We start from the raw sequence: 16,858 nt of genomic DNA, 5'->3' as shown, positions 1-16,858 counted from the left end.
TTTAAGGAGATGGGGAAAGGTGCTCTCATGAACATCTGGTGGAAGAGCAACTCGTGCAGTTTCTTTGGAATACCATAATTACAATTTTTGAAAATATACGCCAGCTTTTATTCCTGTTCTCACACATGTGTGCATAGATGCTGGTACAAGGAAGTTTGTTGCTGTTTTGTTTGTAATTGCAAAAGGCTAGAAACTTCTATAATGCTTTTCATTAGAAGACCAATTGATAAATTTTGATACAACTATGCAGTGAGCATTCAAAAGAATGAGACCTCTGTCTGCACACATGAGAGCACTAAGATATTTTGGCTAGTGAAAGAACAAAGCAATAAACAGAAGAGTGTGCTCACATTCTTATTAAGATAGAGTATAGAGAACACCTGGAAGAATGCACAATGACTGTCAAGCGTAACTGCCTGGGGTAAGATTCAGTCAGAGGGAGACATTTCATTTTGTAACCTTTCCCACTGTTTGCATTTTTACGTTGTGTGTCTATCATGCTTTTTTTTTATTCTTTTTTTTTGGAGGGGAGCAAAGTTTATTGCTTTCTTAAGCTTTTTATCATGTATTTCCAAATTATACTAAATAAGTAATAAAAATGTATAATTCCAACAGCTGTGTGTGAAAGAACCTATTTTTGCAGATACTTGTCTGTACAGGATATTGACTATGATTTTCATTTTTAGCAGTTTAATTTTGCCAGCACCTTTGCTATCTAGTTTGCTTGAACATTTCATCACGTTTGTGGGTCATTTTATTTCTTCATCTGTGACTCACTGGTTCGTCTTTTTTTGTTGTTGTTGTTGAGGCGGAGTTTTGTTCTTGTTGCTCAGGCTAGAGTGCGGTGGTGCAGTCTTGGCTCACTGCAACCTCCTTCTCCCAGGTTCAAGCAATTCTCCTGCCTCAGCCTCCCAAGTAGCTGGGATTACAGGCGTACACCACCATGCCCAGCTAATTTTGTATTTTTAGTACAGACGGGGTTTCACCATGTTAGTCAGGCTGGTCTCGAACTCCTGACCTCAAGTGAATCTCTGTGCCTGGAGTTTTTTTTTTTTTTTTTTTAATTGTTTTAGTTTTTGTGGATATATAGTAGGTATATATATTTATGAGGTACATGAGATGAGTTTTGATGCAGGCATGCAATGTGACATAAGCACATCATGGAGAATGGGGGATCTATCCCCTCAAGCATTTATCCTTTGAGTTACAAACAATCCAGTTATACTCTTTAAGTTATTTTAAAATGTACAATTAAGTTATTATTGACTGTAATCATCCTACTGTGCTATCAAATAGTAGGTCTTGTTCATTCTTTTTATTTGTATTTTTTGTACTCATTAACCATCCCCATCTCCCCCACAGCCCTCCACTACCCTTCCTAGCTTCTGGTAACCATCCTTCTACTCTCTCTGTCCATGAGTTCAATTGTTTTGATTTTTAGATCTCTCAAATAAGTGAGAATATGTGACTATTGTCTTGCTATGCCTTGCTTATTTCACTTAACTTAATGATCTCCAGTTCCATCCATGATGTTGCAAATGATGGGATCTCATTCTTTTTCATAGCTCAATAGTACTCTGTTGTATATATATACCTTATTTTCTTTATCCATCCATCCGTTGATAGACACTTAGGTTGCTTCCAAATCTTACCTATTATGAACAGTGCTACAACAAACACAGGAGTGCAGACATTTCTTCAGTATACTGATTTCTTTTCTTTTGGGTATATACCCAGCCGTGGTATTGCTGAATCAGATGGTAGCTAAAGTTTTAGTTTTTTGAGTAATTAAATTGGAGAACAGTTTAGTTACTCAAAACTGTTCTCCAAACTGTTCTCCCTAGTGGTTGTACTAATTTACACTCCCACCAAGAGTGTACAAGGGTTCCCTTTTCTCCACATCCTTGCCAGCATTTATTGTCTGTCTTTTGGATAAAAGCCATTTTAACTGGGGTGAGATGATATCTCATTGTAGTTTTGATTTGCATTTCTCTGATGACCAATGATATTGAGTACCTTTTCATATGCCCGTTTGCCATTTGTATGTCTTGATTATTAATTTTTAGTTAACATAGCAGTGTGACTTCAGATGTGCCTCAGCTCCCTCACCTGTAAAATGAGGATTATAATATAATAGTTCCTGTCTCCTTGGGTTATGAGGAATAATGAGTTAATATATGGAAAGCACCTAGGATAGTTCTTTGCATATGGTAAGCGTTCAGTGAATGTTTGCCCTTGTTATTATGAACATAGTTTTGAAAATCAAATTGCACCCTACTTTTATTTTAGGGTAAAGGGTAGTACTCTACTGCTCCAAACCCTTGTACCACCCAGAGATAAATGTTTTTAACTATTTTTATGGTTTTTTTTTTTTTCTGGTTTTTACCTCTGTGTTTCTAAACAATAGGTTTTCTGATTGTATGCAGTTGAGATACTGTTGAACGCCTGTGATGGATTATATGGACTTAGCTTTCTTACACCACACCATCCCACCCCATTGTCCTCTCTTTATTCTTTAAATAAATGTGATTCTATCGTAATTTTTGGGTAAATTAATATTGAGTGCTCAACTTACTTTAGCTATGTAAAGTACTGTTCACTTCTATAACTTTTTATTTTCCTTGAGCTAAGAATCATCTCCCTTTTTTATTTTTTTACTTTCCTGTGTACCTTTCTCTTCTTTTTCCAAAATTCTCCTACAGAATTGTAAAACCCATTTGTATACTGTTTGTCATATGGCCATTCTCAATAGATAGTCATTTAGTTCCACATTTCTCTCACTCTTTTAAAACATTTCTTGGCCAGGCGTGGTGGCTCACACCTATAATCCCAGCACTTTGGGAGGCTGAGGCAGGCAGATCCCTTGAGCCCAAGAGTTTGTGACCAGCCTGGGCAACATATTGAGACTCTGTCTCTACAAAAAATAGAAAAATTAGCTGGGCGTGGTAGCATGTGCCTCTAGTCCCGGCTACTCGGAGGGCTAAGGCAGAAGGATCACTTGAGCCTGGGAGGTTGAGGCTTCAGTGAGCCAAGTTCACACCACTGCACTTCAGCCTGGGTGGCAGAGTGAGACCCTGTGTAAGAAAATAAGATCAAATAAAAATTTCGTGGGACACCCTTGCTGGGCCCCATCTGCCTACTTCTCATACTAAACTGGATGCACCTTAGGCCTGCTGCATCTTTCTTGTGTTGAGTACCTTGTTTCCTTGATCCCATGCCTTCCTCTTATTCTTAATTTATTCCTTCGTTTTGGTGGAGTACATCCTCAAATAGCTTTCTGAGAATGGGTAAATGGGAAGTAGAATTTGTAGGCCTACGTATAGATCAGAGTTCTGTTTCTGAGGATTTAACACACTCTAATCATGTTACTTGAAACAGGTTTACTATTTGTTAACCAGTGTCCATAAAATACTGTAGGACTGTACCTCCATCATTTCTTTCAAGAGAAATAAACAATCAGATGTTCTGCCCAAAGTTATGCTCAATGAGCTCAAATTTTCTCATCCATCAAAACTGGTCATAGGTTTTAAGTACCTCCTGACACACTGCAGAGTATTCCTTGGAGTCTGTATATCCCAGTATGAGGAAAACCAACCCAGATTAACAACTGCATATTAGCCCAAGTTGGGGCAGGTGCTAGTATAAAATGAGAAGGTGCCTTGGGAATGTGAGCCATTTGCTTCTGAAATTTATTTGCCAGCAAGTCCTGCTTCAGCCCTGTAAACCCCAACTTTATGTTTTAGTGAGTCACAATAGCCCAGCGTACAGTGGGTCCAATGGTAATTGATGTTGCATGGTGAGGCATTCAGACCCTACTGGGACCCAGTAACAAACCACTTGTTTCTCAAAAAGAGAATAGTCATTTGCCAAAGAAAGCATGGGTTTGCTTTATACCATCAGGGCTCTCTCTGGGCTCCATATATCCCCTGATCTATCACAGACTCTTGTTTATTATTGAAGCCACTGAGCCATAGAAATGCGACAGCTTCCTGCTCTGTAGCCTTCAGCAGGTTTTCCTGCTCTGGTTGCCACTGAAAGCTGGCAGATTCTGGGTTACTCAGTATACAGATCAGAAAAGCAATCCCAAGTGTCAGTATATGTTTCCTCCAAAATATGAAGATGCTATACTTTCAGGATCTGTAGGAACAATCATAAGAGACTTCATGGACTCCCTGGGCCTATTGTGACACTAACTTGGGCCAGAACTTCATTTTCCCCTGACCCCCATGAGCTCTCATTCTGAGCACAGGTGTACTTAGAGTCCCCAGGGATTAGCATTAGCATAGAGCCAGTGATCAATAATATTCTGAATGTCTGCCCTTTCTGCTCTCTACTACTCTGCTACATGTCAGCATGTTCTGTTGGGAAAGGCTAGGAGATTTTCAGTAGGTACAAATTGAGGTGCTACCACAAGGGCTTTAAGTATAAACCAGCCCCCTCACCCTTCCTCTAAGGAGCTTTGGGCCTGGGATTGGCTGAGGAGTCCTGCCTTACATCACTTTGCCTCATAGACTTCATTTCATCAAACCTCAAGTGTTTTTATACTTTCAGGTATGTAAATCAAGAAGAACCTTAGAAGATTATCCATTTATTTTAATCCTAGATGTCCTATGATCTCAGCCACTGTCAAAGATCCCTGTGGCTCAAGTCATTTTTATTATGTTCACAAATACTTTTATTTTTTATTTATTATTATTATTTTTTTTTAGAGAAAGGGTCTTGCTTTGTCACCCAGGCTGGAGTGCAGTGGCACAATCATAGCTCACTGTAACCTCAAACTCCAGGGCTCAAGCTGTCCTCACCTCTCAATCTCCTGACTAGCTAGGACTAAAGGCATATACCAGTACACCCAGCTAATTAAAAAAATTATATTCTGTAGACAGAGGATCTTGCTATGTTGCCCTGGCTAGTCTCAAAGTCCTGGGTTCAAGAAATCCCCCTGCCTTGGCCTCCTAAGGCTCTGGGATTACAGGTATGAGCCACCACACCCGGCCTATGTTCACAAATTCTGTGGGTCAGAAATTTAGAAAGGACACAGAGAAGAATATAGTCTCTCTCTAATCCATTTGGATTAATCAAAGGTCCCATTTGGAAAATTCAAAGGCTGGAGGATGGAGGCTTATCTGCAGGCCCATTTACTTACATATCAGGCAATTGATCCTAGATGTTGGCTGAGGACCTCAGTTCCTCTCCACATAGGCCTTTCATGTGATCTCTCTTTATGGGCCAGTTTGGGCTTCCTTGTAGAATACTGTCTGGAGGCCAAGGACAGGCATTCTCGAGAGAGATGCAAGCAGGTGCTTTATCACCTTTTCTGATCTAACCTTGAAGTCACACTGAATCATTGCTGTAATCACAGGCTCATGTATGTGCTAAGGAAGAGAAGCAAGACCCCCACCTCTCAATCGAGGAATGCCAACATCACATTATAAGAGTGTGTGAAATGGGTTGTATATTAATGTAGCTCTCTTTAGAAAACATACTCTGCTACGAATAGGAAGCACCAATTTTTTTTTTTATCATCACCATACTGATTCTAGAGGACTTACAATAGACAGGGCTTATTGATCCCCTTCATGCAGAAATGATGGTTGTAATATTTCATTAAATATATATCCATACATATACACACTGAATTTGTGTACCTTACAGTACACAATATAGCTACAAGTAATGCCATCAGTGAAGCCATCTGAATGTGTGCATGAACATTGAAGAAAGTTTTATTTCATTTCAATATCATAAGAGTATTGATCATCTCCATTAGAGAAATGCAAATCAAAACCACAATGAGATACCATCTCACACCAGTTAGAATGGCGATCATTAAACAGTCAGGAAACAACAGATGCTGGAGAGGATGTGGAGAAATAGGAATGCTTTTACACTGTTGGTGAGAGTGTACATTAGTTCAACCGTTGCAGAAGACAGTGTGGTGATTCCTCAAGGATCTAGAACCAGAAATACCATTTGACCCAGCAATCCCATTACTGGGTGTATAGCCAAAGGATTATAAATCATTCTGTAAAGACACATGCACATGTATGTTTATTGCAGCACTGTTCACAATAGCAAAAACTGAACCAATCCAAATGCCCATCAATGATAGACTGGATAAAGAAAATGCGGCACATATACACCGTGGAATACTAATGCAGTCGTAAAAAAAGATGAGTTCATGTCCTTTGCAAGGACATGTATGAAGCTGGAAACCATCATTCTCAGCAAACTAACACAGGAACAGAAAACCAAACAGTACATGTTCTCACTCATAAGTGGAAGTTAAACAATGAGAACACAGAGACATAGGGAGGGAAACATCACACACTGGGGCCTGTTGGGGAGTGGAAAACCAGGGGAGAAATAGCATTAGGAGAAATACCTAATGTAGATGAGGGGTTGATGAGTGCAGCAAACCACCATGGCATATGTATGCCTAGGTAACAAACCTGCGTGTTCTGCACATGTATCCCATGACTTAAAGTATAATAGAAAATAATAATAAAATTTAAAAAGTATTGACCATCTCCTCAAGGATTTTAAATTCTGATCAGGAGTCATTAAACAAATGTTTATAGGCCCTGTCATGCTTGTTATAATTATTAGTAACTGTTGAACTTCTTCCAGATTAAAATTTCTTGTTTTGGTGTGATTGCTTCTATTTAGATTCAACTTCTATTTTTGGCAAAGATCGTGTGGTCTTTTTAAATTTTATTTTATTTTATTTTATTTTATTTTATTTTATTTTATTTTATTTTATTTTTTGAGACAGAGTCCCACTCTGTCACCCAGACTGGAGTGCAGTGGTGCAATCTCGGCTCACTACAACCTCTGCCTCCCGGGTTCAAGCTATTCTCCTGCCTTAGCCTCCTGAATAGCTGGGATTACAGGCTCCCGACACCATGCCTGGCTAATTTTTGTAGTTTTAGTAGAGAAGGAGTTTCACCGTCTTGGCCAGCCTGGTCTTGAACTCCTGACCTTGTGATCCACGTGCCTCGGCCTCCCAAAGTGCTGGGATTACAGGTGTGAGCCACCACGCCCAGCCATGTTTTTATTTTCTAACTCTCAAACTAAATGAACTGTTGTGAAGATGGAATGCCATGCCGAACTTTTCAGTCTTAATAATATAACCAACCTTAGCAGTCTGCCTGAATGCAGAAGTTAAGTGAATATTATTCAGTTCCAAAAATCCAGATGTCATATCAACATATATAATAAATTCTGACTAAAATATGCATTGGAGGGTAGGTGTATTCTCTGGAAGGTAGTGAACAACCTTTCAAATAAACATTTAGGGAGAGAGGAGTAATTCTTCAGTGAATAGTAGGTCAGATAATTTGGGCATTTTCCAACACCATCTCCTATGCCCCTTGTCCTCCAAGCACATTAGATGACTCAGTCTTTCTGGAACTTCTGTACACGGCGTCTGTACATTCCATTTCTTCTGGGGATGTCACCTTCCCAACCCATTCTCTAACAAACAAATTCCTGTTCAGCCTTAAAGACACAAATCAAAAGTCATCTCTTCTATGAAGCCTTCTCTTATACTCTGGAGGCCAAGATATTCTTGTCTTCTTTTGTAGTCACAAAGCACTTTGTAAATATGCTACTATTACTACACTGCTTGCTTCGGGGGAGGTGGAGACGGAGAGAGAGGGAGAAGGGAGTGAGTAATATCTAATCTTTGTTTCCTATGCAATACTCAGCAATCAAGAATAGTTTATCTACTGCATAAATTATCAATTCTAAAAATCTGTCATTCCAAGGGCAGGAGAGCTGTTAAAAATGCAGATTCCTATTCTTAATGAATCACACTTTCAGGAAGATGGATCTTTTTGACAAACAGTTCAACTGATCTGTGGAACAGACTTTGACCATCTCTGCTCTAGGCTGGGCACCACTCTTTCTGCCCAGCCCACTCTTGCCTAAGAGCTCATTTTAGCTTCTCCTGTTCTTAGTTAACCTTGCTTTTCACATTTTCTAAGCCATTTATTTAACTCTGAATTCTTCCATAAGATTACTTTCATTTAGCTTTCAGATATGGATATACATTCTGGACTGCCTGCCCTAGAATTTAGTCTTTTAGCTGACGTATAATTTCATATATGTTTGTTCAGTTAACCTACATTGATAAGAACTCAGTGTGTGTGTGTGTGTGTGTGCCCATGCACATATGCACTCACAACATTTGAAACATGGAGTTTGTTTGTTTGTTTGTTTGTTTGTTTGTTTGTTTGTTTTTGAGATAAGATCTCACTGTCTTTCCCAGGCTGGAGTACAGCGATCACGGCTCACTGCAGCCTTGACTTCCTGGTCTCAAGCAGTCCTCTCACTTCAGCTTTCTGAGTAGCTGTAACTACAGGTGTGCACTACCATGCCTGGCTAATTATTTAATATTTTGTAGAGATGGGATCTCACTTCATTGCCCAGTGTGGTCTTGAACTCCTGAGCTCAAGTGATCCTCCTGCCTCATCCTCCCAACATGTTGGGATTACAGGCTTGAGCCACTGCACCTGACTGTTATGGAGTTTATAAATGGCTCAGTTATACTTTTTATTTCACAGTGTTTTTCTGATTATATGCTCATATTGTCAAAAGTATCACTAAAACTACAATGATAGCTGACAGATATTTCTTTTTTTTTTTTTTTTTTGACGGATATTTCTTACAGGAGTTCAGAAAATGAGGGATTATGGTATAAAATATAATTAAATCTGTTTTCCAGTAGATAATGTTTTAAGAATTCATTTTCTAACCAAATTTATTTGGAAGTTATTTAATCAGCTACATGCATTCTGGTATTATGTCTTTCACTACTACCCTCCCTGACCAAATGAAGTCAAGAGAAAAACTGGAGAAACAAATTTCCTCATTTCTGTTTCTTAGATAATTCCTAACATAGAACCCAGTCCCTGATGTTTAACTAAGTAGACCACAGGATTTATGCAATAATCTTTAAATGATTCAGTAACAGAAGAAAGTTAATTCTGCCTACTCTGCCCAAATGACTGAAATGCAGTCCTCTCAAGACACTTATCACAAAGAATCTACTCAAGAACGATTCTATTAAAATATAAATCCCATTGTGGTCGGCAGAATAAAAATGCTATTATAAATCTTGATAAACCCTAACATAAGATAATAGAAAACTAAGTAATAATAATCCATGTCATATGATAATAGTGTCGTTTCTTAATAAACTCATTGGAAGACTGTATGTTATTCTTGTCAGGATAGCCCACTCAGTTCCATGAACTTTGTTCATGAATGCAAAAGTCAAAAAATCTTTTTCTAAAATTTTATTTAAAGAAGTTACTTCATCCAAGTTCAGGCAGCAAACAACACGGGCTCTAGTGAAGGTTATTTGTGCAATAATGATAGTAGAAGCCTGGAAATGCTGCCTTTGCAAATGAAAAACAAAATAGGTCAGAACTATATGAAGAAATTTCTCTAAGGAAATGCTGTTGTCCTCCATGACCAAAGGTATTATGTCTGTAAATTCACCTAAGTGAAATTACATCCATGGCACCAGAAACCATCCCTGAAGCCAAATTGAAACAGGAGGGAACAAGCGAAGACTTAACAGTGCATTTCTCTGAGGATGTACCAGGAAAACAAAGGACTGCAACAGACTTGCCTCGACTCATCAGCTCTCGGGAGGACTACATCATTTCCATTCCAATAAAAATACTACACTGGTGCTCCAGGAGAGGGATGCAGAGGGCAAGGGATCTCCTTGTCCTAAATCAGGAGCTCCAAAGAGAGAAGACATGGAATCCCTAAAGACAGAGATATGGAAAACAGCAGTTAGGACCACTCTGCAATCTGAATCCCAGCTTTTCCATTTGCCAGTGGGACCTTGAGAAAGTTTTCTTCTTCTTTTAGACAGTCTTGCTCTGTCACCTAAGTTGGAGTGCAAGTGGCGTAATCTCAGCTCACTGCAGCCTCTGCCTCCCGGGTTTAAGCGATTCTCGTGCCTCAGCCTCCTGAGTAGCTGGGATTATAGGTATGTGCCACCACGCCCTGCTAATTTTTGTATTTTCAGTAGAGATGGGGTTTCACCCTGCTCTCCAGGCTGGTCTCAAACTCCTGACCTCAAGTGATCTGCCTGCCTCAGCCTCCCAAAGTTGGGAATCCCACACCTGGGATTACAGGTGTGAGCCATGGTACCTGGCCAAGAAAGTTTTCTTAAGTCCTTCTGTCCCTCAGTTTCCTCATCCAAAAATGGAAGTAATTATAATATTTGCTCATTTGAATTAATGCAACACTTGACATATAGTCAATAAATGTTAGCTGTGATGATGATGTTACCATGTAGGTTGTTATTTGTGCCTCCCCAGATGAGAGACATTCATGGTGAAACTATTATGAAGCCTGGAAAACCACCAGGCTTGAACAATCTAGAATTAAAAGGCATTTGTATGATTGAGTTCTCAAGTTCTTTTTCCAGAACCGTGCTTTGGACTTTAATTTCTAATCTATGTAAAAATTCTGACAATCTACGATGATCCACTAAGTGAATTGACAAGGAATCTAGGGAGGATCTGAGTTAGGCTTCACTGTATCTTGAGAATAAAGATTTAAGGAAATGGAGCCATAATGATTTTTAAGAATTTGGTGTTTGCCTTAAAAAGTTTAGTTTTTCAGACCAGGTGTGATGGCTCACACCTGTAATCCCAATACTCTTAGAGGCCGGGGTGGGACAATTGAGCCCAGGAGTTTGAGACCAACTTGGACAACAAAAGGAGACAGACACCTTCTCTATAAAAAATTACCTGGGTGTGGTGGAGTAGCTGTAGTCCTAGCTACTCAAGAGGCTAGGCAGAAGGATCGCTTGAGCCCCGAGAGTTCAAGGCTGCAGTTAGCTGTGATCTCGCCACTGCACTCCAGCCTGGGTCACAGAGCAAGACCCCAACTCTTAAACAAAATTTCTTTCCAGGCAATGTTAGTTTTAAAAAGTTGCTAGAGTGTTAGAAGTACAGATCACTTAATCTATGTAACTTTTTGGAAAAAGGGCAGTGTATAAAAAGAATACTCAAATTTTGATCTCAGGTTATTTTCTCCAATGTAAAAAAGCACTTTCCATCCAAAATCCATCCACACAACCTCAGACTTTCCAAAAAAGCGAGAATTTTTTTTTTTAAATCTCACATGAAACTTCATCATACCTAATACAAAACTTTACACACTCAGTGAAAGCTTTTGTTTGACCTTTTCAGAAGCATGTCAATGTAATTTATCTGGTCAAATCTTAGGTTATCATTTGAGAGAAACATTTCTTTTAAACCCATTTCTCCCCAAAAAACTAAATAGCAAAGGATGCAAACTGAGTTAACTTACAAATATTTAAAATCTGTTTTGATTACATGTGGTTAATTGTTCTTTCCTAATGCACTTAGTATATCTCTTGTGTCAAGTATACCCACTGCAAAAAGGGCTCTAATGAATTTTTAGGCTTTCACACTTCACAGCTTCTACCTCCAAATTAGAAATTTCTCCTTCCTAGAAGAGCACAATAAATTGGCACCTACTCACACTTTATATACTAATTGACTATAATGTAGAAAAAAAATGTATTTTAATAGAAGGAAACAAAATATCCAACACCTTAGAGAAAGTAAGCAATAGGAAAATCATGGTCCTCTTGTGAACGTTTTTCTAATGCAAAGTACTGGCCCCTAAGGAAGGACCTACCACACTCCTCCTCGTTGCTGGCTGGAATGTTGGCTTAGTCAGGGTTCCCAGCCATCTCCCCAGTGGGCAGGATCTCTTCTGGGAAAAATACTGTGACAGTGTTTGTAGTCCTGCCTTCTGCTGGGTTCTTTCTTGGTGTACCTCCAAGAATAGAATCATAGAAATGTAGAGCTAGAAATTATTTTGGAGATTTTGCATATTTGAAAAAATGAAGTCCAGAAAAGGGAAGTAATTTACCCAAGGCCTAACACCTAATAGACAGTAAGACTGGAGCCCTATCTAATGGTCTCCATGGCTTCCAAATCCAGCTGCTGCTTTGGAAGAACTCAGAATCCATAATTTCACAGACATTTTTAGCTTTGTATTACTGTTATTAATAGAAGTAGAACTATATGTGCAGAGGATAAACATTCAGTGATTCAATCGTTAAAGTAACATTTGCATAACATGTTGTGAATGTATTCTATATAATAGACAATAACCAAATTTACTAAAATTTATAATGTGTTTATATATTTTAAAAATGTTTAAACACTGTGAAAATAATGTCATCATCTTCAATAAAAATGTACCCATGTTATCATTAACTAATTCAACCAACATTTTTGCCATTTCACTGTTAGCAGACATAGTCATGAGTGTGAAAAGATAGAAAAGACAGAAAACAGTTCTTGTTCTCACCTCGCCAGCAAATTGGGAAGGCTGACATAAATCAGACAAGTATGATACTGTGTGTTTCCAGCTGTGATACCACGTGGCGTGAGTCCCATGGCAGCACAAATGAGGGGCACTTAACTGTGGTAGAAGAAAAAGAAGGTTCCCTCAAGTAGGTAACACCAAACTTGAATCTTAAAAAAAGGAGAATTAGGAACAAAGGGCATTAAAAGGAGAGAGAACAGCCTGTGCCAAGCAAGTAGGTTGACAGCACGTGGCAGATTTGGAGAGCAAGTACATCCATATGGCTATATCCCAGAATTAAACAAGGGTGAGGACAGGCAGGGACCAGATCACGAAGAGCTTTGTGCATCATGCTAAAACATTTCAGTTTTACCAGAAAATAATGAGATGTTGAATAATTGTGTGCTGTAAATTAAACAATGTGACTGAAATTATACTATAAAGCTCTATGTTGTGTTTGGTTTGGTTTTTCCCTCCTCCTTAATATCAGATACCTTGGTAAAACACCTAAGAGTAGAATGTGATAAGACCACCAGAATCTGATTGTGGTTGTAGAGTTGACGAAAATCTCAAGGTCTTCATCTATAAAATGGAAATTGTTATAGGGTGGTAAAAAGTACGTAAGTCTGCTGTATTGCAAACACTCAATAAATAGAAACTGGCATCATCTTCATCATCATTGTAAAAAGCTGAATTGCAGAAAATGGATTAGAATGCCGAGAGTTGATTTTAACATCTGGACTTAAGAGCAGTTGTCTGATTCTGCTTAATCTATATTGCTTAGAATAATAGAGCCCCTTTAAGAGAACTACTTTGTCAGAGGCATGGCTAGGAAAAGACATCAGTTAGCAAAATACATTGATGTATTTGAAAGGAAATTTTCCACTGATTTTGTTGTCCAAGAGAGTGTAAGAAAAGAAGACTTGGGTTTCAGCAGTTAGGAGCAGTATCCTGAGAAGAGCTGTGTGCTTGAATTTATTGGTTATAGGTAGAAGAGAGAAATGCCAAAGTTCATAGATAGGAATTGGGGATAAAAATCTATTTTATGCCTCCCTCTGTTGACGGACAGGTCCCCAAAATAGAGAGTATATTATGCTTTTAATTTGCTATTACATGGTAACTAATTGTTTATAAAATACTCTTATACCATAATGACTGAAGTTTATTTTTTGCTGTGTTTTTGTGTTTGGAATACTTTCTGTCCTTGTGCCAAATTGGAAATTTGAAATATAGTTCAGTAATTTCAATTTGGTCATATTTAAAAATTAGGCAGGTCTAAATTAGATTTACTGTCTTTATAATGCCATCTTTCTATAAACAATGACTATATCTCAATATTCCATAAAATAATAGGTTTACTTTCTGTATTCTATTTTGTTAGTGCTCCTATATCCCTCCCTGTAAGAGAGAAAATCAGAAGAATTTGGAAAGTGTCATGAATTGGCAACAGTACTGGAAAGATGAGATTGGTTCCCAGCCATTTACTTGCTATTTTAATCAACATCAAAGGTAAGTCAATATTTGCATGTGCATATTAAAATTGTTTGTAGACTCTGCAACTTATTACACTCATATATCATCGATTATGCCCACTTGACAGCATAGAGATAGCCTCAACTCTTCCTAGCATGTAGTTAGGAAAACCTATATAAAGAATCTACAGGACAGAGAAAAAGACTTGTGTTGTACACCTTACCTTCTGGATACACTACAAAATGATAGTGACTTCAGGTAGGAACATTACTTTGCATTCCCTAAGAATTACAGATTGATGCACGTGACCTAAATAATGTGCAGATTTGCCAGCACTTTTAGACTGCATCGAATCTTTCCTTTTCCTTTCTATTCTGATGAAGTGTTAATAACATGAGTTCACATGTTCACAAAACCTTACTTGACTTAGTACTTAGTTTATACCATGTAAACCATGTGAAGATGGTTCCTTGGACTAGGGCACTTTGGTACCCACTCAGATTAATCAGTAATTTGTTCATCAAATATTTATTGAGTATTCACAATTCCTTGCTGTCCATCTCCACTTGGATATTCCAGGGTTACTGCAAACCTTCACTTGCTCCCATAATCTCTGTCTTAGAAAATGGCATGACCATTCACTCATTTACCAAATCCAGAAACCTTTGAGTAATTCTTAGTTCATTTTTCCTCCTTTGTACTTTGTAACCTATGTCACCATCATGTTTTTTTGTTTGTTTGTTTTTAGACAGAGTCTCACTCTGTCGCCCAGGCTGGAGTACAGTGGCGAGATCTTGACTCACTACAGCCTACGCCTCCCAGGTCCAAGTGATTCTTGTGCCTCAGACTCCTGAGTAGCTGGACTACAGGCACACACCACCACACCTAGCTAATTCCTGTATTTTTAGTAGAGACGGGGTTTCACCATGTTGACCAGGCTGGTATCTAACTCCTGACCTCAAGTGATCTGCCTGCCTCAGCCTCCCAAAATGCTGAGGTTACGGGTGTGAGCCACTGTGTCCAACACATCATGTTGATTTTTACCTCTATCATGACTCTTCTCTGCCTCCCCACTATCACTGTCTTAGTTTGCATCCAGATTTCTCAGCTCCATTAACGCAATAGTCTTCTAATAAGTCTTCCGCCTCCACTGTGGACCCACTCCAAGCCACTCTCCATAGTACTGCCAAGGTAATCTTTCTAACACATGAGTCTAATTAGGTTACTCTGCATAGTTTCCAGAGTAAAGCTCAAACATCTTGGCATGGCCTATGTCAGATACCTATTGCTGCATAACAAACCACCCTAAACGTAGTGGCTTACTACAGCAATGACACATTATTTTTTATGATTCTATGGGTTGACCGTGCTCATTTGCAATCGGATGATGACTGAAATACCTGCATGGTCCAAGATGGCCTCCTCCCTCACATGCCCAGCAGTCAGTGCTGGCTGTCAGCTGGGGCGCCTCAGTATCCCCACCACCTGGCCTCTCATTCTTCAGTAAGCTAGACTGCCTTCCTTACAACATGATAGCTTCAGACAGCATTTCAAAAGAGGCAGGTCTCGGCTCTGGAATTTGAATAATATCACTTCTGACACATTCTGTTGGTCAAAGTAAGTCATGAAGCCAGCCACATTCATGAGGTACTGGAGTAGGCTTTGCCTCTGGATAGGAGGAGCTGCAAAACATTTGTCACCACATTTAATCTACCACAGGATACAAGGCTTCTCAAGATCTTGTCCCAGACTGTCACTTCTCCGTCCTCATTTCCCTGCTCATACTCTTTGCAATAGCCATTCTGAACTATGTGCACTTCCCAGCATATTTTATACTTTTATATGCATGCCTTTTTATTTGCTTTTCCTGCTTCTTGGTGGCCATACTGGAAACTCCTCAGATATCACCTTCTCTAGGGTGCCTTCCTTGATCCCCAAATTCGATTTAGTTCTATATCAGTTGAGATGTGATTTGTTGCAGGTAATCAGAATTTTGACTCAAAGCATCATAAGAAATCAGGAAATGTATTATTTTATACATCAAGAAATGCAAGGCCAGGCATGGTGGTTCACGCCTGTAATCCCAACACTGTGGAAGGCCGAGGTGGGAGGATCACTTGAGCCCAGGAGTTCAAGGCCAGCCTGGGCAGCATAGGGAGGCCCTGTCTCTACAAAAGAAAATGTTTTTAATTAGCCGGGCATGATGATGTGCCCCTGTAGTCCTAGCTACTCGGGAAGCTAACAGGAGGATTGCTTGGGCCCTACTACGCCTTGAGAGGTTGAGACTGCAATGAGCCACGATCGCGCCACTGTACTTTAGCCTGGTTTACAAAATGAGACCCTGCCTCAAAACAATAAAATAAGATAAGATAAGATAAGAAAGAAAAATGAAAATGAAAGAGAAATGCAGAGGTGGACAGATGTCAGGGTTGTTTGATGCAATGACTTAGTAGTGTCACCAAAACCTGGCTCCTTTTCAAATCTCAGTTTGGCCTCAAGATGGCTCTTTTCACAGTTACAATACAGTTGCTTCGGTTCCAGATGTCACAGCCAGATGCATCAGTGTCTAAAGAGAGAAAGAGCCTGTCTTTCTTGATGCATTTTTCTTGGGATTTGGAAACCTTTTCCCATCTTCCCACAGGCAACCTCCCCTCATGTATCCTTGTTCACAGTGAGTTCCTTTGTCTACACCCAAACCAGTCACAAGAAAGAACAATCAGAATCAACCCCTGACTTGGGGCTAGTGTTATGTCTCTTAAGTCACGTGGAAAAGGGGTATACTCCTGAGTAGATTTGGGAAGGAAGAAGAAAGGGAACAAGGTGTTGTGGAACAACCAAAAATGCCAACAAAAAGCTGTGTCTCCCATACTCCATAGTCTTGTTTTTTTTTTTTCCAGGAAATGTTTCTGAGTCATAATATTCCATAGGCTTCTATGTACAACTCTATACCAGGGGCTTGCAATGATTGCTTCATATAACTAGGACAGAGGAGCTTGTTATTTTATTTTATTTT

General features: G+C 39.2%; 1 protein-coding gene across 1 annotated transcript in view; it reads left to right on the top strand.

The window, feature by feature from the left end:
* Positions 1–16,858, top strand: part of KCNMB4 (potassium calcium-activated channel subfamily M regulatory beta subunit 4) — a 70,488-nt gene that overhangs the window by 25,036 nt on the left and 28,594 nt on the right. Inside the window, exon 2 of the mRNA XM_010358717.2 lies at positions 13,754–13,881. Within this exon, the coding sequence (XP_010357019.1) occupies positions 13,754–13,881 (128 nt within the window). The remainder of the gene's footprint in view (positions 1–13,753; positions 13,882–16,858) is intronic.

Source organism: Rhinopithecus roxellana, chromosome 10 (assembly GCF_007565055.1).
Source record: "Rhinopithecus roxellana isolate Shanxi Qingling chromosome 10, ASM756505v1, whole genome shotgun sequence".
Lineage (NCBI taxonomy): Eukaryota > Metazoa > Chordata > Mammalia > Primates > Cercopithecidae > Rhinopithecus > Rhinopithecus roxellana.
This window is presented reverse-complemented; position numbering and strand designations above follow the sequence as displayed.